Source organism: Melanerpes formicivorus, unplaced genomic scaffold (genome assembly GCF_026170545.1).
Source record: "Melanerpes formicivorus ecotype bairdi unplaced genomic scaffold, bMelFor1.0.p_v2 SCAF_93, whole genome shotgun sequence".
Lineage (NCBI taxonomy): Eukaryota > Metazoa > Chordata > Aves > Piciformes > Picidae > Melanerpes > Melanerpes formicivorus.
Window position 1 is genome coordinate 1,237,144 of NW_027142445.1, and position 25,966 is coordinate 1,263,109.

Below are 25,966 nucleotides of genomic sequence, written 5' to 3' on the forward strand. Positions count from 1 at the left end.
TGTGAGAGGCTAGGAAAATGGTCTCTAACTGCATAAAATCTGTAGGATTTAGACTCCTATCTATGATCAATAATGGGAATTAAGGGGCTAAATACCTTTGGGGTCTTGGATTTTTTGAATGAAATCTTAGGTCTGGGGGATGAATTTTTCCTTTCCCTTTTTTGTTTTAAAGTCACCCTTGAGTGAGGAAAGGGAATGAGCTAAATGCTGGTTTTATGGGGTGAAGTTATCTTCCTGCAAAGTAAACTGTAATGGGTTGGGGCAAACCCCCTCCCCACCACAGGGCAGAAACAACGACTCAGACAAAGGGATTGCAAAAGTGATGGAAAGTTTAATTAGAAAAACAATTTAAAAACAAACACCAATGAAAGCTTTACAGAGAACCACAAGCACTGTGACAAAGAGAGAAATCCCAGAACATGCCCAAGAACATCCCATCCCCACCTGGGGGTACACCCAAACCCCCCTAGGGCTCTTTCCTCCCCCCATGACTAGCTAGTAGAGGGAAAAAATCATAGGGAGCAGATGAGAGTGAAGGACTTCAAAATCTTAACCATGGAGCAGCAGTTGGGCTCCTTTCTCCTTTCTCTCTCTTTTGTCATAGCATCATGTTTCTCAGACTTGTCGTTACCACAGCCATAAGGTGCAGGATGCCACTTTGTACCTCTAGGTTGCACCAGTAGCCGAAGTGTAAGGCATGAAGCTGGACAGAAGGCACTGTGAGGCTGAATTCCTCCTTACAGAGGATGGATGGATCCCTGTTCTTGGGCAATAATCAAGCCAAGGGGATTTTGTAGAGTTTGGATGCAGAATATTCTCAGAGCAGAAAATAAAGACCCTTCCTGCCAGGGTGTTCCTAGTTAAAGAAACAAGACAAATAAACCTTACAAAAACATTTATTCCAACCAGTTCAAACTAATGACAAGCAAAGTAACTTCCTAACTATATCCTAAGGGGAGGAGGCGGGGGGGGGGGGAACCTAAAGTGGGAAGGGTTTTTTTCTTAACCTATCTACCTAATACCTATGGTGGGAATCCTCTTAATAACTCTATACTAACTTCCTAAATATATCCTATCGGGGGGGGGAACCTAAAGTGGGAAGGGGTTTCTTCTTAACCTATCTACCTACTACCTATGGTGGGAATCATCTTAATAACTCTATACAAATATCCTAACTATATCCTATGGGGAGGGGGGAACCTAAAGTGGGAAGGGTTTTTTCTTAATATTTCCAGGTCTCTTGAGTTTGCTGTACACGTTGACTCTTCTTTCTTCTTTCTGTCCTGGCTTTGTTTTTGATGTAATTGTCTTCTACTTCATGTAAGTAGCCTTCAATGACTCCAATCTGCAGTTAGAAAGAAGTGGTGTCAGAAGCTCATCCCTTCTCTCTAGTGAAGCTTCAAACATTTTGGCAATTAATTTCTTTCCAAACTAACTGGGACTAAAAATAAGCTGTCCTGGATGGACATTTGCATTTCTATCTGGTTGCTCTTGTTTCCTTCACTCTCAGTCTGCCTGAATCAGGGCCACTAACACTATTTTCCTTTTGCACCTGCACTTTTCTGACTTCATTACACGTTAGATGTTACACATGAGACTTCCACCCCTGTTCCAGAAAATTCCTGTTCCTTTCCCATCCTTTGCTTTCCTTTTCCACAACGGCTCCAGGCATTCATGAAGCACGTATCTGCATCGCAGCCCCAGAAAGAGAACAAATTAGGAACCAGTGTCCTTCTAGTAATTCAGGAATAGCCAAGATCGATACAAGAGAGCACACCAAAACACAGCAACTTTTGAAGCCTGCATGCTCTGAGAACAAGAGCAGTTCCCAGTGGCTGTGGCATGGGCCTGGATGACTTTACAAGACATTACAAAGTCATTTACATCAAGTAACTGTTGTAGCAGCCAGCACAGTACTACTCAGCAGCAAAAGCCAAACTCCATTGGTGGTAGTGTAGCTGTCAGCTTTCTGGAGTTCTTCATTTACAGCTGGTTGTATAAACTCCTTTATGGTCTTTTTTGTTTTGCTTTCCAATATATGTAAATTAATTCAATAGCAAAATTACAAAGAACCACCTTGCAGCTAGGCCTGGGTGATGGTTCTTTGAGGGCTCCTACAATCAGCATTCTGTGCCGAGCAAACTGTGAAATCCTGAATTTACCCACATGGTTCTAGCACAAGGGACATGTGGTAATCCACACCACATCAGTTTTGAATCAGCAGATTTAATCCTCTTTAGTACTGTGTTAGAGCTCTTGAACCCAGTGTGACATTCTTAATTACAGCTGATTAAAAACCACCAAAACCTACAATGCGAACCAACAAGAAACCCAACAGAGAAACCCCAAAACTCCCTGAGTGTTTTCCTGTCTTCTCTATTTGTTCCTATTTGTTCCTATTTGTTCCTATTGTCTCTATTTGTTCTATTGTCAGCCTTTGTTCCTAAGAACATGCTGACTGTGCTGAAATTAAATGTTGGGGGAAAAATGTGAAGTACAAAAGAAATATTTGATGATGGTTTTCATTTCTTTGTTCTAATACAATAATAATAAGACTACAATTCTATTATGAAACAAAAGGGAGTGCTGTTGGGAACAGGATGCCTCAGCTCAAATGGTTGTCTGAAAGGCAAAACTATGTTCAGAATGCCAACAAATTTTGAAGCCCCAAATTGTGCAACAGAAGAGTGTAGATTTCAATGCATTTCAGTAACTTTTAGTCCCAACTATTTAATTATGAAGAGATTCTGTCCATTTTTAAATGCTATTAGTCTTGATATCTATCAAGACTACATTGAAAGTATCTAGAGAAATGAATCCATGCAAATACACCAAAGGAAAATACTTTGTTCTACTGAATTTACAATGAAATATTAGCCACTGTTGAAACTGGGGGGAGCTTTTTGCATTTATCTGGTTATCAATGTTTGCTCTATCTGGCAGGAAATATTTAGGTAATTGTATAAATATCTATCATTCATATCATATGTAGTGTTTGTGTTGCAAAAGATTCTCATACGATCTGTAGGCAGGTGTGAGAGATTTAGAGACTGTCCTGGGCAATGTAAAAGAGGTGTGAATATTTATCCTGCCCTTCCCTCATGAGCATTTGAAAGAGCTGAAATGCTCTTTTGTCTATAATTTTGTGCACTTAGGTTTTGGTTACTTTCTGTACATCCTGTACTTGGCAAACTTTATTAAGAGCCACTGATCTCACAGCTAGCTGAGGCAAGACACCTGCTCAGACTTTCTCTCAGAGGAGATGCCTTCTGGAAATTTCATTCAAATAACTTGGAAACAGGGACTCTGAAAGCACCTTGACCCTCAACCTCTGTGACTTCTGTCAGACATACCCATCCTAGTTACACTGACTTAGTGCAGCTGGGATTTGGGTTTTCAGTATCTCTCTGTCAAACCGAAATCCCAAAGAGGGACAATTTCAAGTCCCACCAGTGCAAGAACTCAAGCCCTTTCTATTCTCCAGCCTCCCACTGCAGCCACAACTCAGAGTGAGTGTGTGTCATTCTGGATCTGATGGAGCCATAAGACACAGGGTAAGGCCAAGGCCTTGGACCATTAGTACCATTATCCCTTGCTGGGGATGCGTTGCTACCCCTTTCCTCTCCAGTAGCTGAATGTTGGTGGTGTGAATGCCCAGAGCTGTGATTCATTCTGGTTTGGAAGACTTTGTCCAAACCTAACACTGCTATTGCATCCCAGCCTGCCCCACTCTTCATTAGGTCGAGCCAGATTCATCAGCAGAGAGAACCAAAACAAGATGCCCTATGCTTCACAAATCCTTTAAGAAGTCAATTGCCCAGCTGCTGTGCAGAGACTCCAGAAAGGCATTGGCATGTCTTTTACCTCTCTCAGCACCAAAGCCTCATCTGAGCTCTACTAAGAGACTTCACTTGTTGGATTGAATTTTATTCCCTAACAGCTCCCCCTCTCCCTGCAATTAGCACACTACCCCCTATGATAAAGATGGAAGAGAAATATGATTATCAACCACAAATTCAGCCTTTGAGGCTGGGGATATTTGTTGTATTAGATAACCACAGGAGACTATTAATATGAACAAAGATCAACCCTAGATGCTAAAGCAAATAGTAAGTATCTATCTGTGGCTAGTGCCTGAGCTCTAACAGAGTTGGAGGCACACAGTCAGCTTTCAAATGGCACCTGCTTTCTTTTCTACCTTTTGAACAGATATGACTCAGGGGGACATTTACTCCCCAAGGAACAATATACTCTTCTACCCTTTGCTGCAAGTTGTTACCTTCTGAATTTCCTTCCACACACGTTGGTTATCAGTGTTGCCTCTGAGGGTGTCCGTGGCCTCTGCCATCAGCAACTCCAGCTGCGGTACCAAGATAAAAATGATCACTGTGGAATTCACACCCAAATAACTTCTCTAAATACACAGATTAAAACCTCATTAAAAAATCATTTTTACGCTGATGATTTTATTACTCATCTGTTACACAATGAGCACTGCCACCTCATCTTTGCTTCAGCCATGACTCTGTGTTATTGTGGAGAGAAAATACTTAACAATGGGGGGAAAAATCCTCTGGAAATTCTGTATTTCAGCCTATATGTTTTTAATGCAGTAAATGTTTATACTTTGGAAAGGAAGGCTTGGCTTGTAAAGAACAAAGGGTCCATATTTCATTCTTTAGCTGTCTGGGATATTCTGTGTTGTACAGGAATGCTTTTCAGTATTTTCTCCCAAGGCTAATGTATCATAATTTAAAGCAGCATGTAAAACCTCACAAGAGGACAACACTAAAGCTGAGATGCTTTGACCGTAGCTGGAAGTATCTAGCTCATTTTGCCTGCTTTTACTATCCCTTTCCTTTGGCAAACCATCCCTTTTCCCCATAATGCAGCAAAGCAGAGCATAAAAACAAGGCTGCCTATTTCTAGTGTAAACTGCAAAAAGAAGCTGTAGGAAAATCCTTGCTAATCAGTCCTCAGTGTTAGAAGGAAGGCTAAAATTCAGGTCATCTGTACCATTTCCTCACTCCAGTACCCTTCCAAGTCAGTCATAGCATTGCCTCACCCTGCACCCTTCCCAAACACTTGAAAATGTTTCAGTTGCTCTTAATTCACTATCAGAAAGCCAAGGGTCAGGTCCAGCATATCCTCCTGCAAGCAGCCATCAGTCTCAGGGTTTTAAGAACTAACTAGGAGAAACTTGTCTTTAATCCCTGTAGCTGTGCTCCAGAAGGTCTATTCCAAAACATTTAGCTGGTTAAAGTGAACCCAGATGATAGTTTTGGAATCTCTTCCCGAATTTGTTACTCATTACAAGTAATTGGACAGTATAAGCAAAAGCATTGATAGAGAAATTGTCTCTTCTTGCTGTCCCTAGATGGGCAGCAGTCTAAGATGAGTCCCTAAAGTGACAAATGCACTCATCTGTGCAAGATGCAAAACCACTGCCTTGAGCTTCACGGAGCAGATCTGTATTTCCTTGAGGTTACCTTTGCATTTAGGTTTTTGAAGCTCAAATTCTATGTGTCCCAGCACTAGATAAAGGATGCAGGAGTCTTCTTTGGAATCTCTAAATCAATCTGCTGTGGTTGGTGCCAGCCTGCTTTCTGTGCTTGTGCAGCCAGTAAACTGAATCTTATTGGCTGGATGTTAGGAAGAAGTTCTTCATAGAAAGAGTGATTTGCCATTGGAATGGGCTGCCCAGGGAGGTGGTGGAGTCACCAGCACTGGAGGTGTTTAGGAAGAGACTGGATGGGGTGCTTGTTGCCATGGTTTAGTTGATTAGATAGTGTTGGATGATAGGTTGGACTCGATGGTCTCAAAGATCTATTTCAACCTGGTCTGGTCTATTCTATTCTATTCTATTCTATTCTATTCTATTCTATTCTATTCTATTCTATTCTATTCTATTCTATTCTATTCTATTCCTAATTGATAAAAACCTTTTTTTTTTTAAGTCATGAATCAGTATTCATAAAAAACCAAACCTGCAGATTTCTGCCTCTGACTTTAGTGCAAAAGGAGTCAAGACAGATTTGTCAGAAATTTTCCATCGCAACACTTTTCTGACAGATAATCTCCATCTATGAATCCAGAACAGACACAGCCCAGAGATTAAGGGTATTAAGGGCAGAACAGGCAAAGCACAGATTCTGTGTCAAACCAGGCAGAGGAGGAACTGGTCAGGGGAAGGAGAGGATTTCTCCATTGCTTTCCTTGGAGTGATTCTGTCTGAAGATCTGCTGGCACAACACCCACCGCAGCAGGGAGCAGGACATGAATATGTCACCCCCAAAGGGGCTGCTCCCACAGCCCATTCAGGCTGGAGGTTTCACAGCTTTGGCCAAGAAGCTAAAGAAAAAAAAGACCTTTCCATTTGAAGTTTCACTGATATGGATACATGCCAGTGAAAAGTGCCCAACCTTTGCTCTGGTTTTAATTGGAATCACCCAAATTTTTTCGCCAGCTCTGTTGGCAGCCAAAACGTGAACGCTACAAGAGCGGGCAGCTGGCAAAGCACAGTAATTCTCTCAAAGCTGACCTTTGTTGGAAAATCCCCTCCAAGGAGAAACACTGCCTTGAAAAAAAATAGATCTTGTCCTCATTTGATTTGAAAGTGAGAAAGATTTCTGCTTTCTTAACAAGCTTTCCTCTGGATTTACCATGTGCGAGTATGTTGGTATCGAAAGCGTAAACCTGGGAAAGATTTTTCTGCAGGGTTTTCCCCCCACTTAAATCCAATTGTTCAAGCTAACTGAAATCTTTACTTCCCCAGGCTTTGTGAATAAATACTGATTTTTAAAGGCCTCAGTTTTCTGTGCCATAGATTAGGACTCTATCTAGTCCAGCAGAGTTTATAACTGCAATGCCTTTGGGATCCTTGCTGTATCAGGGAGGATTGCACCACTCTAAATTCAGTGGGTTTTAAACTTTATACAGCTTATGCTGTAGGTGATAATAAACATTTGGCTTCTTTAGCATTTTCTAGCTCACACAATTTAAGTGCCTTGCTTGGTCATAAAGTCTGATCTCTGTTTTACCAATGTAAAGTCAGAATCACCTCAGAGGAATTACTTTAAATGTTTATTAGCACAAGTGAGATTAGAATTTGGCCACCTCCGCTTGCTTCATGGAAGGATTTAGCTATCTCTTAGAAATGCTGCTCATGGAGTAAGCATGGGTGTTGTGATTCTGACCTTATGGAGATGGTGGGGCTGCCTCTGTGGCATCCTTTGAGACACAGGGAATCCCATCAGTGTATCCCAGTGCTGCAAATGTTTCATCCTGCCTAGACCCCACTTAAACGAGGAGAGTAACAGGTAGGCTGAACAAGTGAGAACCTTTCACTTGCTCCCTGGATGGTTTGGGTGTGTAGATCCAACAAGCAGCAATGTTTTGTGCTTGCTGCAGTTGTAATGTGGTAGGGACAGAGTCCCTGCTGGCATTAAGAGCAGCCTGTGCCGTGCAGGCTGGTGCCACTGGGAAAGGTAAAGCCCATTAATCACTCCCTGGTGAAGTCCCTCTGCAAGTTCTTGATTGCAGTCATGTGCCTTAACCCTCTGATTCCTGAAGTTCCTAAAATATTCCAGCTACCAAAGAACCTGAGCCTCCATTGCACACAGAGACTAAAGAGGTGTTTCAGAAGAGGATGACAGGACTAAGACAAAGAAATGCATGCTGAATTAATACCTTTTGATGCTCTGGGTGGGGTAACTGGTGGAGATTGTTTGCATTTATTCTTTTAAAAGCCATTTTCTATCTTGGGCTCAGTAAACAATACCTATGTGTTTTGTTGAAAGATTTACAATCTGTCACTTAAGCCTCCCAGCACAGACCCTTGTTCTGCCCAGTCCTACCCTTAAGAGACTGAAGACCTTTGTCTTGGGTGGCCTAGAGCCTCCAAAAAGTCTTTCCAGGGAGGTCAGGCTTATGATTACTACATGACAAGATACAGGCAGCGGTGTCATAGCCTTGTGCCTTATGTGTGATGTACTGAAACTATTGTACCCTGGAGAAAAACCTACCACTGAAATATGGACCAGTAACTCCAGACCCTTTAGCCAGCCTTGAAATGTAGACCTGCTGAAGTTTAATACTAGAAAATGTGCATCAAAAGGAGAATGTCTTTTAATAACACAGTTTCTCTGCAGTGTCATTTCCCCTTATCTCGAGCCCTGACTTCAAAGTCTGGCAACCACCTCCTGCAGTTGCAGGCCGCTAAAGCAAGCTGCTGTGAAGCTTTCGTTCTGCAGAGCTTAGGAGCTTTGCAGGACTGCAAACAAATGTCAAGGGACCAGCTTGAGGCAAACCAAGAGTTTTGGGTGAGCTGAAGTTGGATCACACCAATTGGACTGCATTTAAATGCAGGGACTGCCGAGGGACTTTTCTTTCTGTCTGGAATGCTTCGAATTTGCATGTATGTGAGCTTCCTCCCTCCCTGCCCCAGCTGAAAACCCAGCAGCCTGGTGGAAGAAGAGCCATACAGGACTTTCTGATTGCAGCTTATTGGTAACTGTCAAGCTATTAATGACTTCAGTCTTGCAACAGCCCTGCTAGCATCATTGCCTTTGCTTTACAAAGGGAAAACAGAGGCATAGCAGGTAGATGGGTTTATTCAGAGACAGGGAGTATGTTGTAGACAGAGCCAGGAAAGAAAAGCTTTCCTCTCCTTCCCCTCCTCTCCTCAGCTTTGTCTAGATTTGGCCTGTTTGCTGCAGGTGGCTTCTGATGTTAGCTATCCTAAAGTAGCATGATCTGAATAATTGCAATCATTCTTACAGACTGACTTGGGGACGTTTGGGGGAAAAGAAGAGGTTTTAAAAATGTGCCTACAGGTGAGTCATGCTGGTTCTATACAAATCATCCTTGCAGGTGATTAGCACCTCCTCTGACAAGGCACTGCAGGAGGATTTTAAAACTACTTCAGGTCTGCACATTGGAAAAATGACTTCCAGAGCAAACTGCAGCCCAGTGTTCTGCCCCATCCCTTCCCTGGCTCCCTGCCTCCGAAAGCCAAAACCAGGGTGAAGAAATCAATACTTACCAGTTGGGTATCCTCCTGACTGAGGTCCTGCAGGTAGGGGATGGTGGCTGCCTCAGCCATCACTTGCTCAAGCAGCTGGGCCTGTTCCTCGAGGTGCTGCATGCGGCCAAAGAGGCTGGCCTGCTGCAGCTTCTCTACTGCCCGTGAGCATGGGCAGCGCTTGTCCTGTTTGGTCACAAACGCAAGTCAGTTAGAAGAGAGTCATGGAAAACACAATCATCCCTTGAGTCCCTAATGCCTTGAGGCTTATCATCACACATATATTTGTGCTGGTAATACTACACACAATATGGCATTCAGCACCTTTAAGATAAAGCTGCTGACAATTTCTAGAGGGGGAAAACAAAAATACTTTCTCGCCACAATCTCTCTAGCAGCACCAGAAAAATAAATACATAGTCATAATAGATGTGAAGGGGAGACAGGAGAGAACAAACAGGAATGCAATTGTTTCAGTTGGAAATGGCTTTTCCATAATCCCCTCTGTTCAATATTACCTGACTTTTATGGATTGCTTTGAAAGTTTCAGCCAAGAGGCTGAGGAGACAGTGCAGTGTGTCAGCTCATGGTTTGTTTGCAGACTAGGCAAATCCATAGTGTTCCAATACATAACCTCAGGGGACTAAAATCTGCAGAGGTGGTCTCTGATCCACAGAGACAGCTAGGCACATGGCAAATTTGAAGCATGTGAACAGAGAGACTCAGCCAAGTGCCTGCAGACATGATTGTAGAAGCAACTTGCTTCTCTGTGCATCTTCTAACTGCCAGAGTGTACCTCCCCTTCCCCCTGCCTCTCCTTTCTTCTAGAATATTTCTCCTCTTCATCTACCTACCACTGCGGTGCCAACACTCACACTGACAGCATTTGGCTACCTTGCTTTGCTGGACCTTACATGATTCCTCTTTACTACTGTCCCAGTTTCTCTTGTCTTCAGCCAATTGATTATTTGATACATCATACTAAAATATATATGCAAAGCCATGCCTTCACTATTAGCATAGATAAGCATGAGAGCATTTGAATCCCTTTACATACTATTGCTGTAGTGATCTAGACATAGAAATTGTGGTTATGTCTAGGAAGTTAACAGATCAGGAACCTGCTAGATTTGCCTCTCTGCAGATGTAAACTGTGTTCAGGCAGACAACTATTATTTTCACTGATACTTATTTATCTTTAATCAGTGATCTACTGAAGAACAGCCATAAAAGGAGTAGGACCGCAGCCAAATCAGCAATTACTTTTGGGAAGCTGCTCATTTGGTTTTCCTATTGAACTCTTTACTATTATATTGAATTAATTGTTAACTGAGGTTGATCTAAAAGGGGGAAAGGGTGGGAGGGAAGCCATGGGATTTTTTTCCAGTTGTTACTTGAATAGAACAGCTGAGCAAAATGTCAGGCTTTGAAAAAGGCTGCTCTGCTCCATCTCTTTTGTTAAATCCTTACCTTTTATTTGCTTTAGGTGGTGGAGTCAGCATCACTGGAGGTGTTTAGGAAGAGACTTGATGTGGTGCTTGGTGCCATGGTTTAGTTGATTAGATGGTGTTGGATGGTAGGTTGGACTTGATGATCTCAAAGGTCTCTTCCAACCTGGTTAATTCTATTCCATTCCATTCCATTCCATTCCATTCCATTCCATTCCATTCCATTCCATTCCATTCTATTCTATTCTATTCTATTCTATTCTATTCTATTCTATTCTATTCTATTCTATTCTATTCTATTCTATTCTATTCTATTCTATTCTATTCTATTCCATTCCATTCCATTCCATTCCATTCCATTCCATTCCATTTTATGCAGGCACATTCCCATGGCCAATTACTCTTTCTGTCAAGAACTTTCTCCTCACCTCGAGCTTAAACTTCCCCTGGCACAGCTTGAGACTGTGTCCTCTTAATTCTGGTGCTGACTGCCTGGGAGAAGAGATCAAGCCCCTGCTGGCTACAACCTCCCTTCAGGTAGTTGTAGAGAACAAGAAGGTCTCCCCTGAGCCTCCTCTTCTCCAGGCTAAACAACCCCAGCTCCCTCAGCCTCTCCTCACAGGGCTTGTGTTCAAGGCCTCTTCCCAGCCTCGTTGCCCTTCTCTGGACACCTTCAAGTGTCTCAGTGTCCTTCTTAAAATGAGGAGGCCAGAACTGGACACAGGACTCAAGGTGTGGCCTAACCCATGCTGAGTACAGGTGCAGATTGACTTCCCTGCTCCTGCTGGCCACACTATTTCTGATGCAGGCCAGGATGCCACTGGCACTGGACTGTGCAGAAATTTGTACTAGGCAAGGATCAAGGGTTACCAAAATGACTATCAACATAGCTCTTGTATCAAGTCTAAGGATTCAATAACAATGCTGTTCCTCTTTTATATATATATAATAGAAGAAAACTAAACTCTAGAGAAACTACAAATACTCATGGTACAGTTAATGAATATAATATCTACTAGAATGGTAAAATGGTATGAAATGAAAGACCATGCACTAGAGACTGATGGCAGAAATGAAGCTAGAATCTGGGAGTTCCAGACATGAAAATAACCAAAAGAGAAAGAGCTGAGCCAATGAACTGGTGTTTCCATCAGCTAAAGGAGAGAATCAGGCACTGCACAGGAAAAAGACCTCTGGTCAGCAGTTCTCTGGAGTATTGCTGATAGCTCCAGTCAGCTGTGTTTGGAGAGGTTAATTTAAACCCAAGCATCATGGAGCAGAGAAGCCAGCACGGTAGGAGATACCTCTTTGGGAGAAGTGTTGTTTGATTAGTCTATGAATGAAAATGCCAAGAGCATATTATTCTCCTCAATAAACATAATGCAGGGCTCAAGTCCAAAGAGAGCAAGCAACTGAAAAGGGAAAAAGAGATAAAAGACAATGCTAACAGAAGGGCCATTGTGTACAAATAGGTAGGAATAAGAGTAGGCTGGCAATTAAGCTTCTTACAATTCAGGCTGAAGGTCTACAGTGTGTTTCACCAAACTGAGAGCAGGCAGAAAGCCCAACTAGTTCTTAGATGGACTTTACTCCATTTATGACTAGGATATTGGGTGACACAAAGGTGGATAATAACATGTTACTTGACTTGAGGGGCCAGGAGAGGCCTGCCAAGCCTCCCTTCTCATGAATTACTGTTGAGCCACCTCTAAGAAGGGAGACTGGGACAACCTTCTTACAAACTAGTTTTATCACTTGAAGAGTCCTTTTCTGAGGACCTGACTTAGTATTAGTAGGAGACATCAGCAGGAAAAAAGGATTTCTGTGATCTCTGATACGTGAAATTGTATGTCTGACACAGTCTAGTTAGCATGGCACTAAAGCAAGGAACAAAATGGAGCCCCATCTCCACCTGATCATCAGTGTTTGAAAGCCAGAGAGCTGTGTCCCCAGGTAGAGCTGTGTGCATTAAAAGAAGAAGCAATCAGTTACTGAAAGAGAAAGAGAGCTCTGATCAACATGAAATAGGCTCACAACATTTTAGGTGCAGCAAAAGGTTTTTCTTCGCTGTTCTTGAAATCAGCCCCAAACCTTTCAGTGCAAGCACTAAGAAATGAGTATATTGAGTTATCAGCTAAGAAAGCAGGGAAAAATCCTCTCTCATCACCCTGTGTCTGTTGGGGGCTTCTCCAACCATGAAGAAAGTAAAGGCAAAAAGAAAACAATTGTTTCTCTGCTTGACTGTCCAGAAAAATATGAGGGCATGCTACGTAGCTATGGGAAGCAAATTGGGCATCTGTGCCAACGTGCACTCTGTGGACAGAGCAATGCTGTTTAAGTTTATAGTAGGGTGGAAGTCAATAAATCAATAACCCACAGCAGACTTTTTTGGAAGGGATTAGAGGAGGCTGAACATTGTCGGAGGTGGCGTTTCAGTGACAGTGAAAAATGCAGAAAGAGAAAGTAAAGAACTGCTGCTGGCAGGAGAAAAATTCTGCAGGGAGCTGAAGCACATGGTGAGAATTACATGAACTACAGCAGAATTCAAGAGGCTACTAAGCTGCAGTCAACAAACCAAACCATAATAAAGGGGCCAAGCAATCATATGAAGATGAAACAAACTCGTGCAGGCAGAGTGAAGGTTAAGTAAAGAGCAAATTTAAATGGAGACTTCATTGTCAATGAGTTGGTAGCAAAGGAATCAACAAATTCAGGATGTGGAGGCATAGCTGCATCCTGGTTAGATATGTAGTAACATATTAACCATAGAATCATAGAATGGTTAGGGCTGGAAGAGACCCTAAAGATCATCTAGTTCCAACCCTATGCCATGAGCACAGATACCTCCTACCAGACTAGGTTGCTCAAGGCCCCTTCAACCTGGCTTTGACCCAGGTTGGAGCCTCCACAACTACTCCAGACAACCTGTTCCAGTGCCTCGCCACTCTGCACAGCTTTGCACCAGCCCAGGCAGATGATGTCAATTGCTCTTCCCTTATCTGTCAACACTGCTACTCCACCCTAGAAGACCACCAAATTTGTCAGTCATCATTTGCCCAGGGTGGAGCCACATGGGTTAACACAAATCACCTCCTCATTTTTCATATGACTAGCAGAGTATCCAGGAGGATTTGCTCCATGACCTGGCCAGGCACAGAGGTGAGGCTGACTGGCCTGTGGCTCCCTGCCTGTTCTTTTCTTTTAACCTTTTTGAAAATGGGGGTTATGTTTTTCCCTTTTTCAGTCCCTGGGTACTTCACTGACTTTTCAAATATGATGGAAAGTGGCTTAGCAACTTCATCTGCCAGTTCCCTCAGGAACTGCATAGAGATCTTGTCAGGTCTTACACACCTTCAGATTCTTAGGGTGGTCTCAAACCTGATCTTCACTTACAGTGGGTGGTTTTGAATTTCCTCACTTCCTGCTTTTACCTTTTGTAACTGTGGTTAGAGCCTTTTTTGGTGCAAACTACAGCAAGAGTTGTTGAGTACCTCAGCATTCTCCTTACCCCAGGGGAACAGGTCCCCTCTTTCCTTCTGGAGTGGGCTCACATCTGCCCTAGTCTTTCTTTTATCATCGACAGACTTTTCTTGTTGCCATTGATGTTCATACCCAGATTTAAATCAAGCTGGGCTTTAGCTTTCTTGACCTGATCTCTGTCTACTTGTCTACTCTGGCTCTTCTGATTGCCTCTTAAGACAATAAATGATTACATTGTGATACTGTCACTTTCTGGACAGGCTTCACTCCTGTGGTCTGGTATTGCAAAGAGAATTTTTGTTAAAAAGTGAGTAATTGGGTGTTCTCTTGAGGCCTAGATACATACTGGGGAGTCTCACCTGAAGTGGAGGTCCTCCTAAGAAAGAGCTTTCACCAGAAAACTATTTGCTACATGAATTCTCTTTAAACTAAAAAATAAAGGGAATGCTTATCCTCAGGCATCTTTGAAGACCTTCCTTCTAGGAGAGAAATAAGGTCCTGATGTCCAAGGTTCAGCCCTGTGACCTTGTCCCTCCTCTGACCTTGGGATGAAAAAGCAGCTACAAAAAGCAGGTCAGCCTGTTGTGGATGAAGCTCACCTGCTACTGCTAAATACCTAGCACTAACAACCAGAGCAAAGATAGGATGGGCTTTCACTGCAAAAAGGAGCTGGAGAGCATGTGAGAGGAGTGACTCATGTGTCCTTTCCTCAAGAATTTTGGGGTGATACCCCCACTTTTTGCTTTGCTCTGTACTCAAGAAAGCAGTTATCCCTTATGCCACTTCTATTTATAAATGAAGTTTACTTGATGAGTACTTCTTATAGTTTAAGCTTTACCCAGAGTAAAGATTTAGGTTTCCTCCCCTTCCCCCTTTCTCCTGGTAGGGTAAAAGCAGGAGAAAGGTGAAGTAAAAATCACAAAAGAAATGGTCTGGAATTGGCTTGGAAGTAAAAAGGGAAGTTTAAACAAAATGTATTTAGCATTTGAGTGAGAGGGAAAGTTACAAGGGTGTAAGGAAAAGGGTAGATACAAACATAAATCAACCCAGGCTCAGCTGGCACTGGATTCCCTGGATGCAAATGGATTGTTTGGATGCAGTCCTTAGAAGTGGTCTGGAAGCAACATGGGGATAGCCCTCACCACGGGGTGGCTGCAGGAAGGCAGCAAAGATAGCCTGTCCAGCAGGCAACGTGCAGGAAAACCAGGGGGAAGTAAGGCAATGGCCCCCTTTAAATAGGCTTGCTGGACACGAAGGAGGAGTGGAATAGACCTCTGACTCAGGGGACCCCTCCTCCTGGGAGGGGGAAAACTAAATCTCTCTCTCTCTCTGCCCACCTGGCTCAGGTTCTTTTGTCTGCCTGGGGGCTGGGATTTTTTTCAACCCCCTCCAGGGATGGGTGTAACCTGGCACAGTACTAAAGAAAAAGTAAAGCCAAGTGGCTGGTCAGCCTGAATTCAAAGCAGAGTCTGCCATACCCAATGTGTGTGGTAAGTTTAACTCTCAGCTTTAAGAGCACCACTTTGCATGTCTGGAATGCCCCCCAGTAGTTCTGCTTTTCTGTTGTCGAGGCTTTACGACTATTGTTTAGCTCTCAATCTGAATGAAGTTCTGCCTTGCAAGCAGTACTGTGATGTATTGCAATAACAAGCAGAAAAAAATCCATCATAATGTTTCTTTAATGCCCTTGGTGTCCTTCAGAAAGCGTGTGTGCTGAAATCTGTGTGCAGTAAACACTTTCCCTCTACTTAAAAAACAGACAGCAAACCATTGAGGTCTGTAAATGTGCACATCATGCTGTGAATCATATGGTGGGGTTTGTTCACCTTTACAATCTGAGCAGTCTAATACAGCCTTCTGGCCACTGTTTCTCCTGTTATGTAGCATCATGTGCCCTTGATATGGGACTGCAGCAGGAGAACGGCAAGCTTGGTGTGTACAAAGCAGTAGAAATGACCCCAGTGAAATGTCTTGATAGAATACTCACTTATTAGTGTGGGTAAGCTTCACTGGAATATGAGTAGCTGAAGGTTTGCCTGAGATTATATAGATGTATAATATTTATGTATATAGATAAGGCAAATAATCTTTGTGTCATGCATATCTGTATTTCTGGTTAGTGTTTCTGGGTAGATGAGGTCTATGGCATTTCCCCACCCACAGCAGATGATACTGTGCAGGGACCAGACTGTGACATTCTCCCTCAAATGCTTCCTGTGTCCCAATACACAAGTGTCCCCTTGATTCAAATGGGACTGGCTGTTCTTCACAAAGAAGGGGGTGGGGGGCAATAGAAAATGCTTTTTTCATCTGCCTTTTTAATCTTTATCTTCACATCTTACACACAGTGGTATAAATCATATTATTAACACTAGGCTGTGTAGCTGCAAACCTGAGGTGGCAGAATTGACTACTACCAAGAGTTGTTATGGCTTAACAAACTCTGCTTTAGCACTGAGATTTGTTTGTGTTGGTTTGTAAAGGAAAAAGAAATCTGCTTAGGAGAAGCACTTTTGATTGTGTGTTTGCATCTGCAAATGAAGAAAAGGGCAGAAAGGAATGTTTGTCCTGTTAAATCCCAAACATAGTCTATTATCATCTTCAAGCTGTAAAGCTAGAGTTTGTGTCTGAGGTTTGTCTCAGCAGAAGTTTTTCATTCAGTGTGTGTCTGAGGGCAATATGGTGGAATATTTCTAGCCTGAGGAAAGTTTGGGAATACTTTGAAGGAGGCACAAGTGGCCAAATCTCTGCTAGGTCCATAAAGAGCTTTTAATCACCAGTAGCAGTGCAGTTCTGGCTCTGTGCCTATCTGTATTATCAGGTAGAATTGGCTTTGTCATTTGCTCTTTGGGTCAGAGGTTCTGTCTTGCCCAGATCATTCGATGCTATGAAAACTGTCAGGCAAGTGAAAATGTTTCCCCACATAATGGATGTGGAATTAGCAGCTGTTTGATCTAACCCAGTGATCATTTCTTCTGTTTTGAGGCTTTCCTCCTCTTCATTAAAGCTCCCATACTGACCCTCTGGTGACTGCTTTTTCATCTACAGGACCGTGGTTAAGACCTGTTTACCCATTCTTGCTGCTGCCGGAGGTGGCACTGGGGTAAACCTTGCCTGAAGCATGAGTCGAGTTTGCTGCTGTCTTCAGGGGTGCTTGGATTTCACCCTGTGTCTTTGAGAGCTCTCTTCTGTTTCAGCAAGAATATTTAAATGTATGAGGTGAGGTCTAGAGCTGGTAGCAACTATTACTGTGTAGGAGCAGTGCAAATTCATACAACTAGTGGGGACTAGCTTGAGTGGTCCTAGCACACTACTCTGCTCTCATCTCTTCTATGGTGAGTGTGTTTGCTCTTCTTTCTTTGGGGATGACAGATACACTATGTATCAGATTGAATCCTGTGGTCCTATTCCTCTATATCCATTTACACAACAGGGTAGTTATGGGGAATCCAAAAGATACCTGATCTCAAAGTTTTTCCTCTTCTTGATCCTCTCTGTTACAGCCAAAGAGAGTAAGGTCCAAAATTTTTGTTGTTTGTTTTTGTTTTGTTTTTTCCAGAAATGAGTTTTGCCAGAGCTTTTAGAAAGACCAGGGTTTTATTCTGTACCCAACCCATGGTCAGGTCATACTTCTGGCTTCTTAAATGTTCAAAGTGCACACAGCAATACCAGATACTTCACCTTCCCAAAGATGCCACTGCTCTTAGCCTGAACATCAAGAATGGGCTTTTGGTCATCCAAAGCCAACAGCACATGTTTTAAGGAAAGAACTGGAAAGAAGGAGCTGCATGTTCCCTCGGGGTTGTCTGCCCTCAGCCAGCTTCACCTGCCTCACTTTGATGCAGATGCTTGATGAGAGTCCATTGTAGTGACACTCTAAGCACCTTTACCTCCCACTAAGGATGTGAGTTCAAGCACTTCCTGTTGTTTCAGCAGCTGCTCTCTGAGAGGAAAGGAGACAGAGCTTCCCCAAATATCTAGCTAATGTTTCTCCCTTGCTAGGGGTTGCTAAGTAGCAGTTTTTGTCAACCTCCTATCTGCTGTCAAAACCTAAGAATATAAATCCTGTGATTTGCTAAGACACCTCTGAGGAGGAAATGGCTGATTCCTTCAACACACAGAAAACCAAAGAACTGTTATTGCTAGGGAAAAAATGTTAGCATTAGCATTTACAATCTGGGGAGGAGAGGCTTCTTCCACTCATTTTCAGGAGAATCATTCAAGAATTGCATTAAAACAGTCTAGCCTACATGCAAATTTGAGTTTTGACCTTTTGTGCTAATCAAAAGCCACGGTGCTAAAAAGCTGTGTACATTATTGCAGGGAGTATGGAGCAGAATTAACCAATAGACCTGCAATATGGTTGTAACAGATTGGAAGGTTATGTCACATACTTCACTACACAGGGATCAGAATCTAAATAACTAGAAATGCTTCAAACAGCAATTATTAACTCTTGCAGGAGATTCTGGTGGTGTGTGTAGTGTACTTCAGGTATTGTATCTAGTGAGTAGCTTTGGTGGTTACGTGAAGTAGGGATTTAATATCAGAGGCCATAAAGATTTGAGAACATTGCTTGCAAAGTGATCTCAAACACACTGGGTACACAGTTAAATAATTAGAGCTACTTTAAAAAGTATCTAAAATCCATTGGAACTCTACCTAATGAATTCACTGAGCACTTCTGGACAGAGAAGGAACACGTGCAGAATGAATTACCCACCCAAAAGTACACAGGGCTCACACACGCACTGGCTTCTGCCGCCACACACACTGCACCCCAGAAACTGAGGTTTATACTTACAATTAACTTGGTGCTTCTTATGAAATCCATTGATGACATGACCTTCTGCCCAATGATTTTCCAATATCTCTCTGCCTCTTTGCCCTTGAGAGTATTGAAAAGTGCTTTCTGGTCTAGGAAATGAAATCACAGAATCACATCATTAACTAGGTTGGAAAAGACCTTTGAGATCATCAAGTCCAATCTATTACCTAACACCATCTACTCAGCTAAGCCATGGCATCAAGTGTCTCATCCAGTCTTTTTTAAAACCACTTCCAGGGATGGCGACTCCACCACCTCCCTGGGCAGCTCATAATGTCAGGCATTAGTGCCAGCTATTATTTCCTACACTTGAAAGAGCTTTTCCAAAAGTTTCTTCAGGATGGCAAGAATCACAAGCCCATAAACTGTGTTCATTCAGATATGTTTGCCATGATGGATCTAGCAAGGTGATGGGTAAACTGGAGGGGGAGAGAGGATGATGGGGAGAGCTGTCTGGACAGTCAAGGCTGCTGGCCCAGAGACATGGGACACGAGGACCCCCCTAGCCCCCTCATTTAGCAAGGATCATGGAGGACACCTCTGAGCTATGCCAGCTCTTAAGCAAGTTGGAGTACCTGAGAGCACTGACAGTCTTCTTCGTGTCCACTTTTCCACGCGTCTGCCAATGCCTTTGCTTTTGAAACCCAGGGTTAGTAAGTGCAGCCCAGGAGGTTCAGATGGCCACTTAGCTGACTGTGGCAAGATGTGAAATGCCTCAGGATCTGGAAGAGGGAAATGACAATAATTTCCACTGTTCTATTTCTTTTCAGTTGTAAGAGAAGTTACTTAATTTGAAGGGAAAAAGGAACTCTAAGGAGGAGTGAGATGTAATCCAGAAAGCTTGCCACAACAAAGATGCCTAAACCAACCCATCCAGCTAGAACTGGGGTTTGAAATTCCAGACTTTGCAACCTTTTAGATCAATGCCTTAAATTTCACAGATCCATAAGAAAAAATGAGTTTCTTCTCTTTATGAATTTTTCAGTGCTGATCATCCAAAGCATTAAAACCACTTCAGTAATACAACATTCTGGTCTTTTAACTGCTGGTTCATTGTCCCCTGAATTTGTGAAGTTTGACTTCCTACAGATTTGTGCTTTTACCATCACCACCACAGCCCCCTAGGCTTCCTGTGTGTCTTTTCTGACCCACTCAGCTGGCATCTGACAGCCTGTGCTGTGCCTTGTCCAGAGTCTGTGACTGCTGTTGCCAAAAACCCTGTGGATCAGCTGAGTCGGACCGCCCTGACCTCAGTGAGGACAGATGCTCAGAACAATTGTCTACTTCACCTTTGCTTAGGGAACCAGACCAGTCCTTTCCTCCCTCCCACACACAAAAAATAAACCTAGATTGAATGTCAGTGTCACTTCTCACAAAGGAGTGCTCTGTTTTCAGTGTGCTCTGCTTTTAAGGTGCCAGGCTGTGTGATCCCAGTGACAAATGGAGAACCCTGCTCAGAGCTCTCTGGACTTACCCCTATATAAATCAAAGAGAGTGGACCTGATATTTCCCTTGCAGCATATTCTGCCTCTGATGGATTCTCAATTTTGCAACAAACTGCATTGTACACTTGGATTTAAATGTGTATCTGCTCCTTTTCCTCGGCAATAAGGGAAGCTCTGAAATCGATTCAGTCCTTACACTCTAGCAGAGCTTGGGCTAGAATTGGGCAGATGATTGTTACAGGACAGGAAGGTTATTTCAAACCACATGGTTGTGAGATGCCTGGTGTCTCACACCCACTGCTAAAATGGGGCTTATCTTACATTTTTAATTTCACCTAGGTGAGATGCAGACCTGCAGGTTGAAAGTTCAGCAGTGCCCCACCAACCATGTGCTAAACTCCTGACGTGGGATTGCTTGTTCAGGGGCAGTGTGATTTTAAGGTCATATCTGAATAGATAAGTAACCCCTACTGCTTTGGTTGACATCACCTAACACTGACAACAGTTATCTCAGCATCAAGTCTAAGAAAAAGAGCCACATCTGCTCTGAGAGTTTCCAGGACAGAAAGGAGGTCATCTGGAAGCAGTCCCAACTGCATAAGGCTCTCCACAGCACTGTACTCTCAACCCCCTGACAGACAGAGTGTTTTTTCTTGGCTTTCTATCCCAGTTCATTCCTAGAAAATTCAGTGATCCCTCAACCTGCTCTATTTAGTCTGTTTTGTAATTGAGTAATGGAATATAGGACTGGGTTGGTTTCTCTCTCACTCCTTCTCCCCCTTTTTCCTTTCCCTTACTGGGAGCAGTAAGAAAGTGACTGGCGATGCTTTCAGAGTCATTCAGTAATTCATGAAGACCAACTGGGTTTCAGTGCACACCATGCCCCTTTTGCTGCTTATGTGCTCCTGAAAGTCTCACCCTTGTTGTAAATTCAGAGTTGTATGTGAAATATGGATTTATCTTTCTAAAAATCAGGTTTGGGGAGCTTTATTTTATGCTCCTTTTAATGCCAATACTTTTGTCCCAGGAAGTTCTCCACAGTCACCTAAGCAAGTAAATGGGAGAGTGGGATTTTACAACCTCTGTGTCAAACAAGTCCCCATTTTCCCTCTTCAAACAACCCCAAAGCTACTGCCAGAAACTAAATACATGGGTGATCTGCAACTTGACAGTCATGACAGTTTCCTACAGCAAAATGAACCAAACAAGTTTACTTGTGTTAAGTGTTTGTTTATAATGCTTGCTTCCCTAATGCCTATTTGTGGTTTTCAAACAGTTTTTCTTCTCCTTCCCAAGGATGCAATGTGTATACTTTTGGAAGTCTTATGTATCTGTAGAATGAGCTCAGTAGAGGGGCAACAACTAAGCCACCATCTCTGACCTGAGTATGTAACTCTTGGCAAGAAGTGGGTGGCACCTCAACCCTTTAGACCACCCTGCTGGCAGGGTGAGATGCACATCTAGTTTATGTGATGAAGACGGAGGCTTGCCAGACTTTGACCTGAGAAATGCATTTTTCCCTTTATGTTTCTCAATCACCAACTCAAAGCCAGGTGTTACCAGGGTCAACTATGTTCCAAGTTAATGGTAGTAAGCAATGCCTTTTATCCCCCTGCCTCTCTTTTGCCAAAATATCATTTCCATTTCTCTTGAAACATGGCTGTAGTCACCAGAATTTCAGTGTCTGCTCCAGGAGATGCTGTTTGAGTTCATGCTACCAGATGACAACAGGCTCTGCAACACCCTTGTTTGCTCTGGATCCTAGGATCCTACTTGTCTTTAATGGGCTAAAGGGAACCTGGCTATCTATTTCCATCCTTGCAGCTGAGATGCTCTCAAAGCTGGTGGTCAGTCCCTTATGTTTGTAGAAAAGAGGATATTTTTGTGCAGTAAGGCTGTGATGCAGGGATGACCATTGGTAACTGACGGAAGTCTACAGAGATTGGCATCAACTTGGATCTCACTGTCACCACAATACAATGCCAATCTACCTTTGAACAAAAGATTAGTTGCAACAATGAAATCCAACAATGGGAACATGAGGCTCCCTGGATAAAAAAATCATCTTTATAGTGTGAAGTCTGTACTTCTCCTAAGGACTGAATTGATTACCTAAACCATGTATGCTTAGAGAGCAAATCCCAGCAGTTAACTACCCGTCCTCCAGAAGGTTAGAAATGCCTGGATTTCAAGCTCCAGACTCTCTCCAACTCTTTGGAAGTCAGCCACAGACACACAGGGCATACAGAATAGAATAGAATTAACCAGGTTGGAAAAGACCTTTGAGATCATCGAGTCCAACCTATCATCCAACACTATCTAATCAACTAAACCATGGCACCAAGCACCCCATCCAGTCTCTTCCTAAACACCTCCAGAGATGGTGACTCCACCACCGCCTTGGGCAGCCCATTCCAATGGCCAATCACCCTTTCTATGAGGAACTTCTTCCTAACATCCAGCCTAAACCTCCCCAGTGCTTCTGAACAGGTGAACCTGTTACCTGTATACTGGTGCTGCAAGTACTCAGGGTTCCTTTTAGCAAAGGTGCGCTGGATCTTGTTGATGTCTTGCTCCTTTCCTTCTGTCTCCAATGGTGTGTACATGACTGTATAAGAGGTCTCGGCAGTGATGGCTTCTTCAATCATAGCCTAAGGAAAAGGCAAAGGGATCATACATTTCATGTCACTTACTGGCCAGGGTGTTTTTAAGAAAAGAATACTTACTTTCACAGATGATATTTTCCCTTTAATAATTGCACAGTCATGTGGAGATAACATATTTTGGTCTTGAATATTAATTAGAGGGGAATTTAAATTACTCCCAGAAAACACTGCCTCTCTATAGTCAGAAAATGCATTTAATGGAGAAAGCACATTTGTAAACAGTCTTCAGTGCAGCAAGCCTATGTCTTCAATGAGGAGCAAAGTATTAGATACATTATCTTTTAGATGAAAAGACAAAAGTGATTCCACGTTCTCTGAAGGTCACATATTTCATAGGAGGGTTTTATTCGGTACTTGGGAGCTTGTTAAACAATGCTAAGCATTCCTATTACCCCTTGGGTTGGCATGAATCAGACACTATGCCTATAGGAAATATTAGTCTTAAAATATTGCATTTAAACCCTATTTGCATTAAGAGTAAAATTCACTCCTGTGCAGAGGGCAACACGAAGCTTATGAACCTTCTCATCCCTTAAACGTGACTCAAATGATGCATTGTGCTGCTTTTATGTGGAGAGGTGGAGTTCACACTCAGTGGACCCCAATGAACCGGTGCTGGAACTGCCAGGATGAGCTACCAGCCTGGAAACAGTCTTGCTAGGTACTCTTATCAGTCAGAGTGAGTGAGGGGGAGCTCATTTTCTCCTGTGTTGGGCTCTGGGTAAGACTACGTTCAGCACTGTTTTAGCTACATCTGTTGCTAACAAAGCCTTGTCTCCTTGACAAGGGCTGTCCTTTTGGGGGAACTCTAAGGCTTCATTGCTGTATGTTGGCAAATGTGTAGACGTGGTTAATAGTGGCAATGCCAACACAAAGTTACCAGAGATGGTCAGAAAAGCATGGGAGGAAAAGATACTAGTTTTTAACAGGGTGTATCAACCTTCCAGATGGCCTTACACACTGAAGTGATTCACAGAAGGTATCATTATGGGACTAGCTTGGTGTTTGATTGACAAGTCCTCACTTTGGTTCTCCAGCCTAGCCTCCACTTATGCAAAATTATCTAAGACACACTGTGCCTCTGTGGGTTGCTTGTTTAGCTGACATCTGCTCCCACCAACCTGGAATGGAGGGTTGAGTGTGCCAATTTGTTATGTAACTGTGTCCTTCTCTTTAATGGCTTTAGACAACAGGTCCTCTGACAGGGTCTTACAGCAGTTGATTTCCATCCTGATTATTGGTATGGGGTGTGCAGAAATAGCATCGAAACACTGTAATTGTTTTGAGCAGATACTGGGATAGACTGCCATGCATGGACCCTGAGTGCTCTCACACTGAATGCTCTGCCTGGATGTCAAGGGTCTCACTGGGGGTTTGCTTAGGTAACAGATTATCTGTTCAGCCCATTCTCCTGCATCTACTGGAACGGGAGCAGTCTGGAGTGACCAGCATTTAGCCCTGAAAAATTAACAAGCTTCAAATGTATGCAATAGTATCCTGACCACCTGGGGCAGTGACAACATTTCCCACTGGTGAGAAGGAGTTCCAGCTTTTCATGGGCACAGCCATGCTATCCATGGTTAGTGCCACAGACCTGGAGGTATCAGACCTGAAAAGAGCAAGTGTGTCCTCCTGCCAAGAGCTCAGGGGCCCATGAATGGATGTGTTCTTGTTCCTCCCTGTGGGAATTCTTACCAGTCTGCACTGCTTTATAGGAGAGTGATTTTTGGATTTCATATTTCCATGGACATTAATTATTTAGTTGTTCAGGGCCCTTAGAGGACGAGTAGTAGCAGCACAAGGGTACCAGTCTAGCTTTCCAAGTGGAGTGAGACAGTGAGACCAAAACAGGAGTGGCTGCACCAGCTCATGACAACCTGCAAAGTTCACTTTTTGGCTTTATCATCTTCAAGAACAGTTCAAAGTCACCCCTATAGTATCTCTGCATTGCCATGATGTACCCATGACCACTCTGCACAGCATGCAAATAGTGACTAGCTCAGAGGGCAATAACAGCAAAATGTCAGCCAACAGGGAAAATAATAGATCTGTAGTTTCTGGTCAATACTGCTACTGAAGGTATTGTTATTATTATTACCCAAGAGCATTTCCCCCCCCACAAGCTACTGACCCGGAACACAGATGCTATTTGTTTTATTATCCTCTTGGATTTTTATGGGGGAAAGTCTTTAAGGATATAAAACTGCAGCCCATAAAAACTTTGGAGGAGAAAACTTTATAGGATTTAAATCTCTAGGAATTTTTCTGCTTAAGCCTTTATGCACTGAAGTCCACATCTGTGGATGAATATATGGCAACGTGCCCAGGAACGAGAGGTGCCTGCAGAGCATGTGTCATGCAACCCAAGATGCAGTCACACAATGGAGAGGATTGCAAGGGCTCCAAAGGACTTGCAAGAGAGCTCTTGCAGAGAGGACATGACCACTGCTTTTTCCTTTTTTAGCCCATTTGCAAGTGTTATGCTGTCCTTCTATCTGAAAGGTCCTTTCTGCAATGTCCTCTGAGATACATCAGAGGGAGTGTTGCTGTTCTGGCCTTGCAGTTGAAGAATGTCTGGCTCTTTCATGAGTATGGAGGTAGATGCTAAACTGGTTAAGATGATAAAGAAAAAAGTATTCATTCAGTATATTCAGTAGCCCAAATACAGTTCTGGTTCATTCCTGCCTTAGCCCAACCACAGCTTGTGATTTAGAATCTACAAGGATGCACCATGATGAATCTTGTCCTTCATGCCACTTTTCCGGCCCTCTCACATAGCAGGACAGTCTGAACCCCTGGGGGAGAGGGCAGCTATGACAGCTCCTCCTTGAAAGGTTTATTCTTTGAAGCTTCATGTCTATGACATCAAGAAGGGAAGTCAATGGATACCAGTGTTAAGGGACAGAAAAATAAAAGGCATTTCATTCAAAGAAATGACCCCTGCACAACACCTGTTTGTGAACTCAAGAGTTTAAACGAGTCTGACCCAGTGGGTAAAAAAATCAAACTGCTCTGTACAGACAAAAATTCTCTGCTGGAAAGCATCTAAGTAAGTTCACAGACACTGCAAACACTAG

At 43.1% G+C, this 25,966-nt stretch overlaps 1 protein-coding gene across 3 annotated transcripts in view; it reads right to left on the bottom strand.

Annotated features, from left to right (window-relative positions):
* Positions 1 to 311: 311 nt before the first annotated feature.
* The window catches only part of LOC137455198 (spermatogenesis-associated protein 16-like), a 33,276-nt gene continuing 7,621 nt past the window's right edge, over positions 312 to 25,966 (bottom strand). For all 3 annotated transcript variants that reach the window (XM_068165792.1, XM_068165790.1, XM_068165793.1), the window contains 6 exons: positions 22,727 to 22,874; positions 19,354 to 19,500; positions 18,755 to 18,867; positions 9,044 to 9,208; positions 4,280 to 4,360; positions 312 to 1,345 (listed from right to left, as the gene is read on the bottom strand). In XM_068165792.1, the coding sequence (XP_068021893.1) occupies positions 1,223 to 1,345; positions 4,280 to 4,360; positions 9,044 to 9,208; positions 18,755 to 18,867; positions 19,354 to 19,500; positions 22,727 to 22,874 (777 nt within the window). In that variant the 3' untranslated portion in view covers positions 312 to 1,222. The remainder of the gene's footprint in view (positions 1,346 to 4,279; positions 4,361 to 9,043; positions 9,209 to 18,754; positions 18,868 to 19,353; positions 19,501 to 22,726; positions 22,875 to 25,966) is intronic.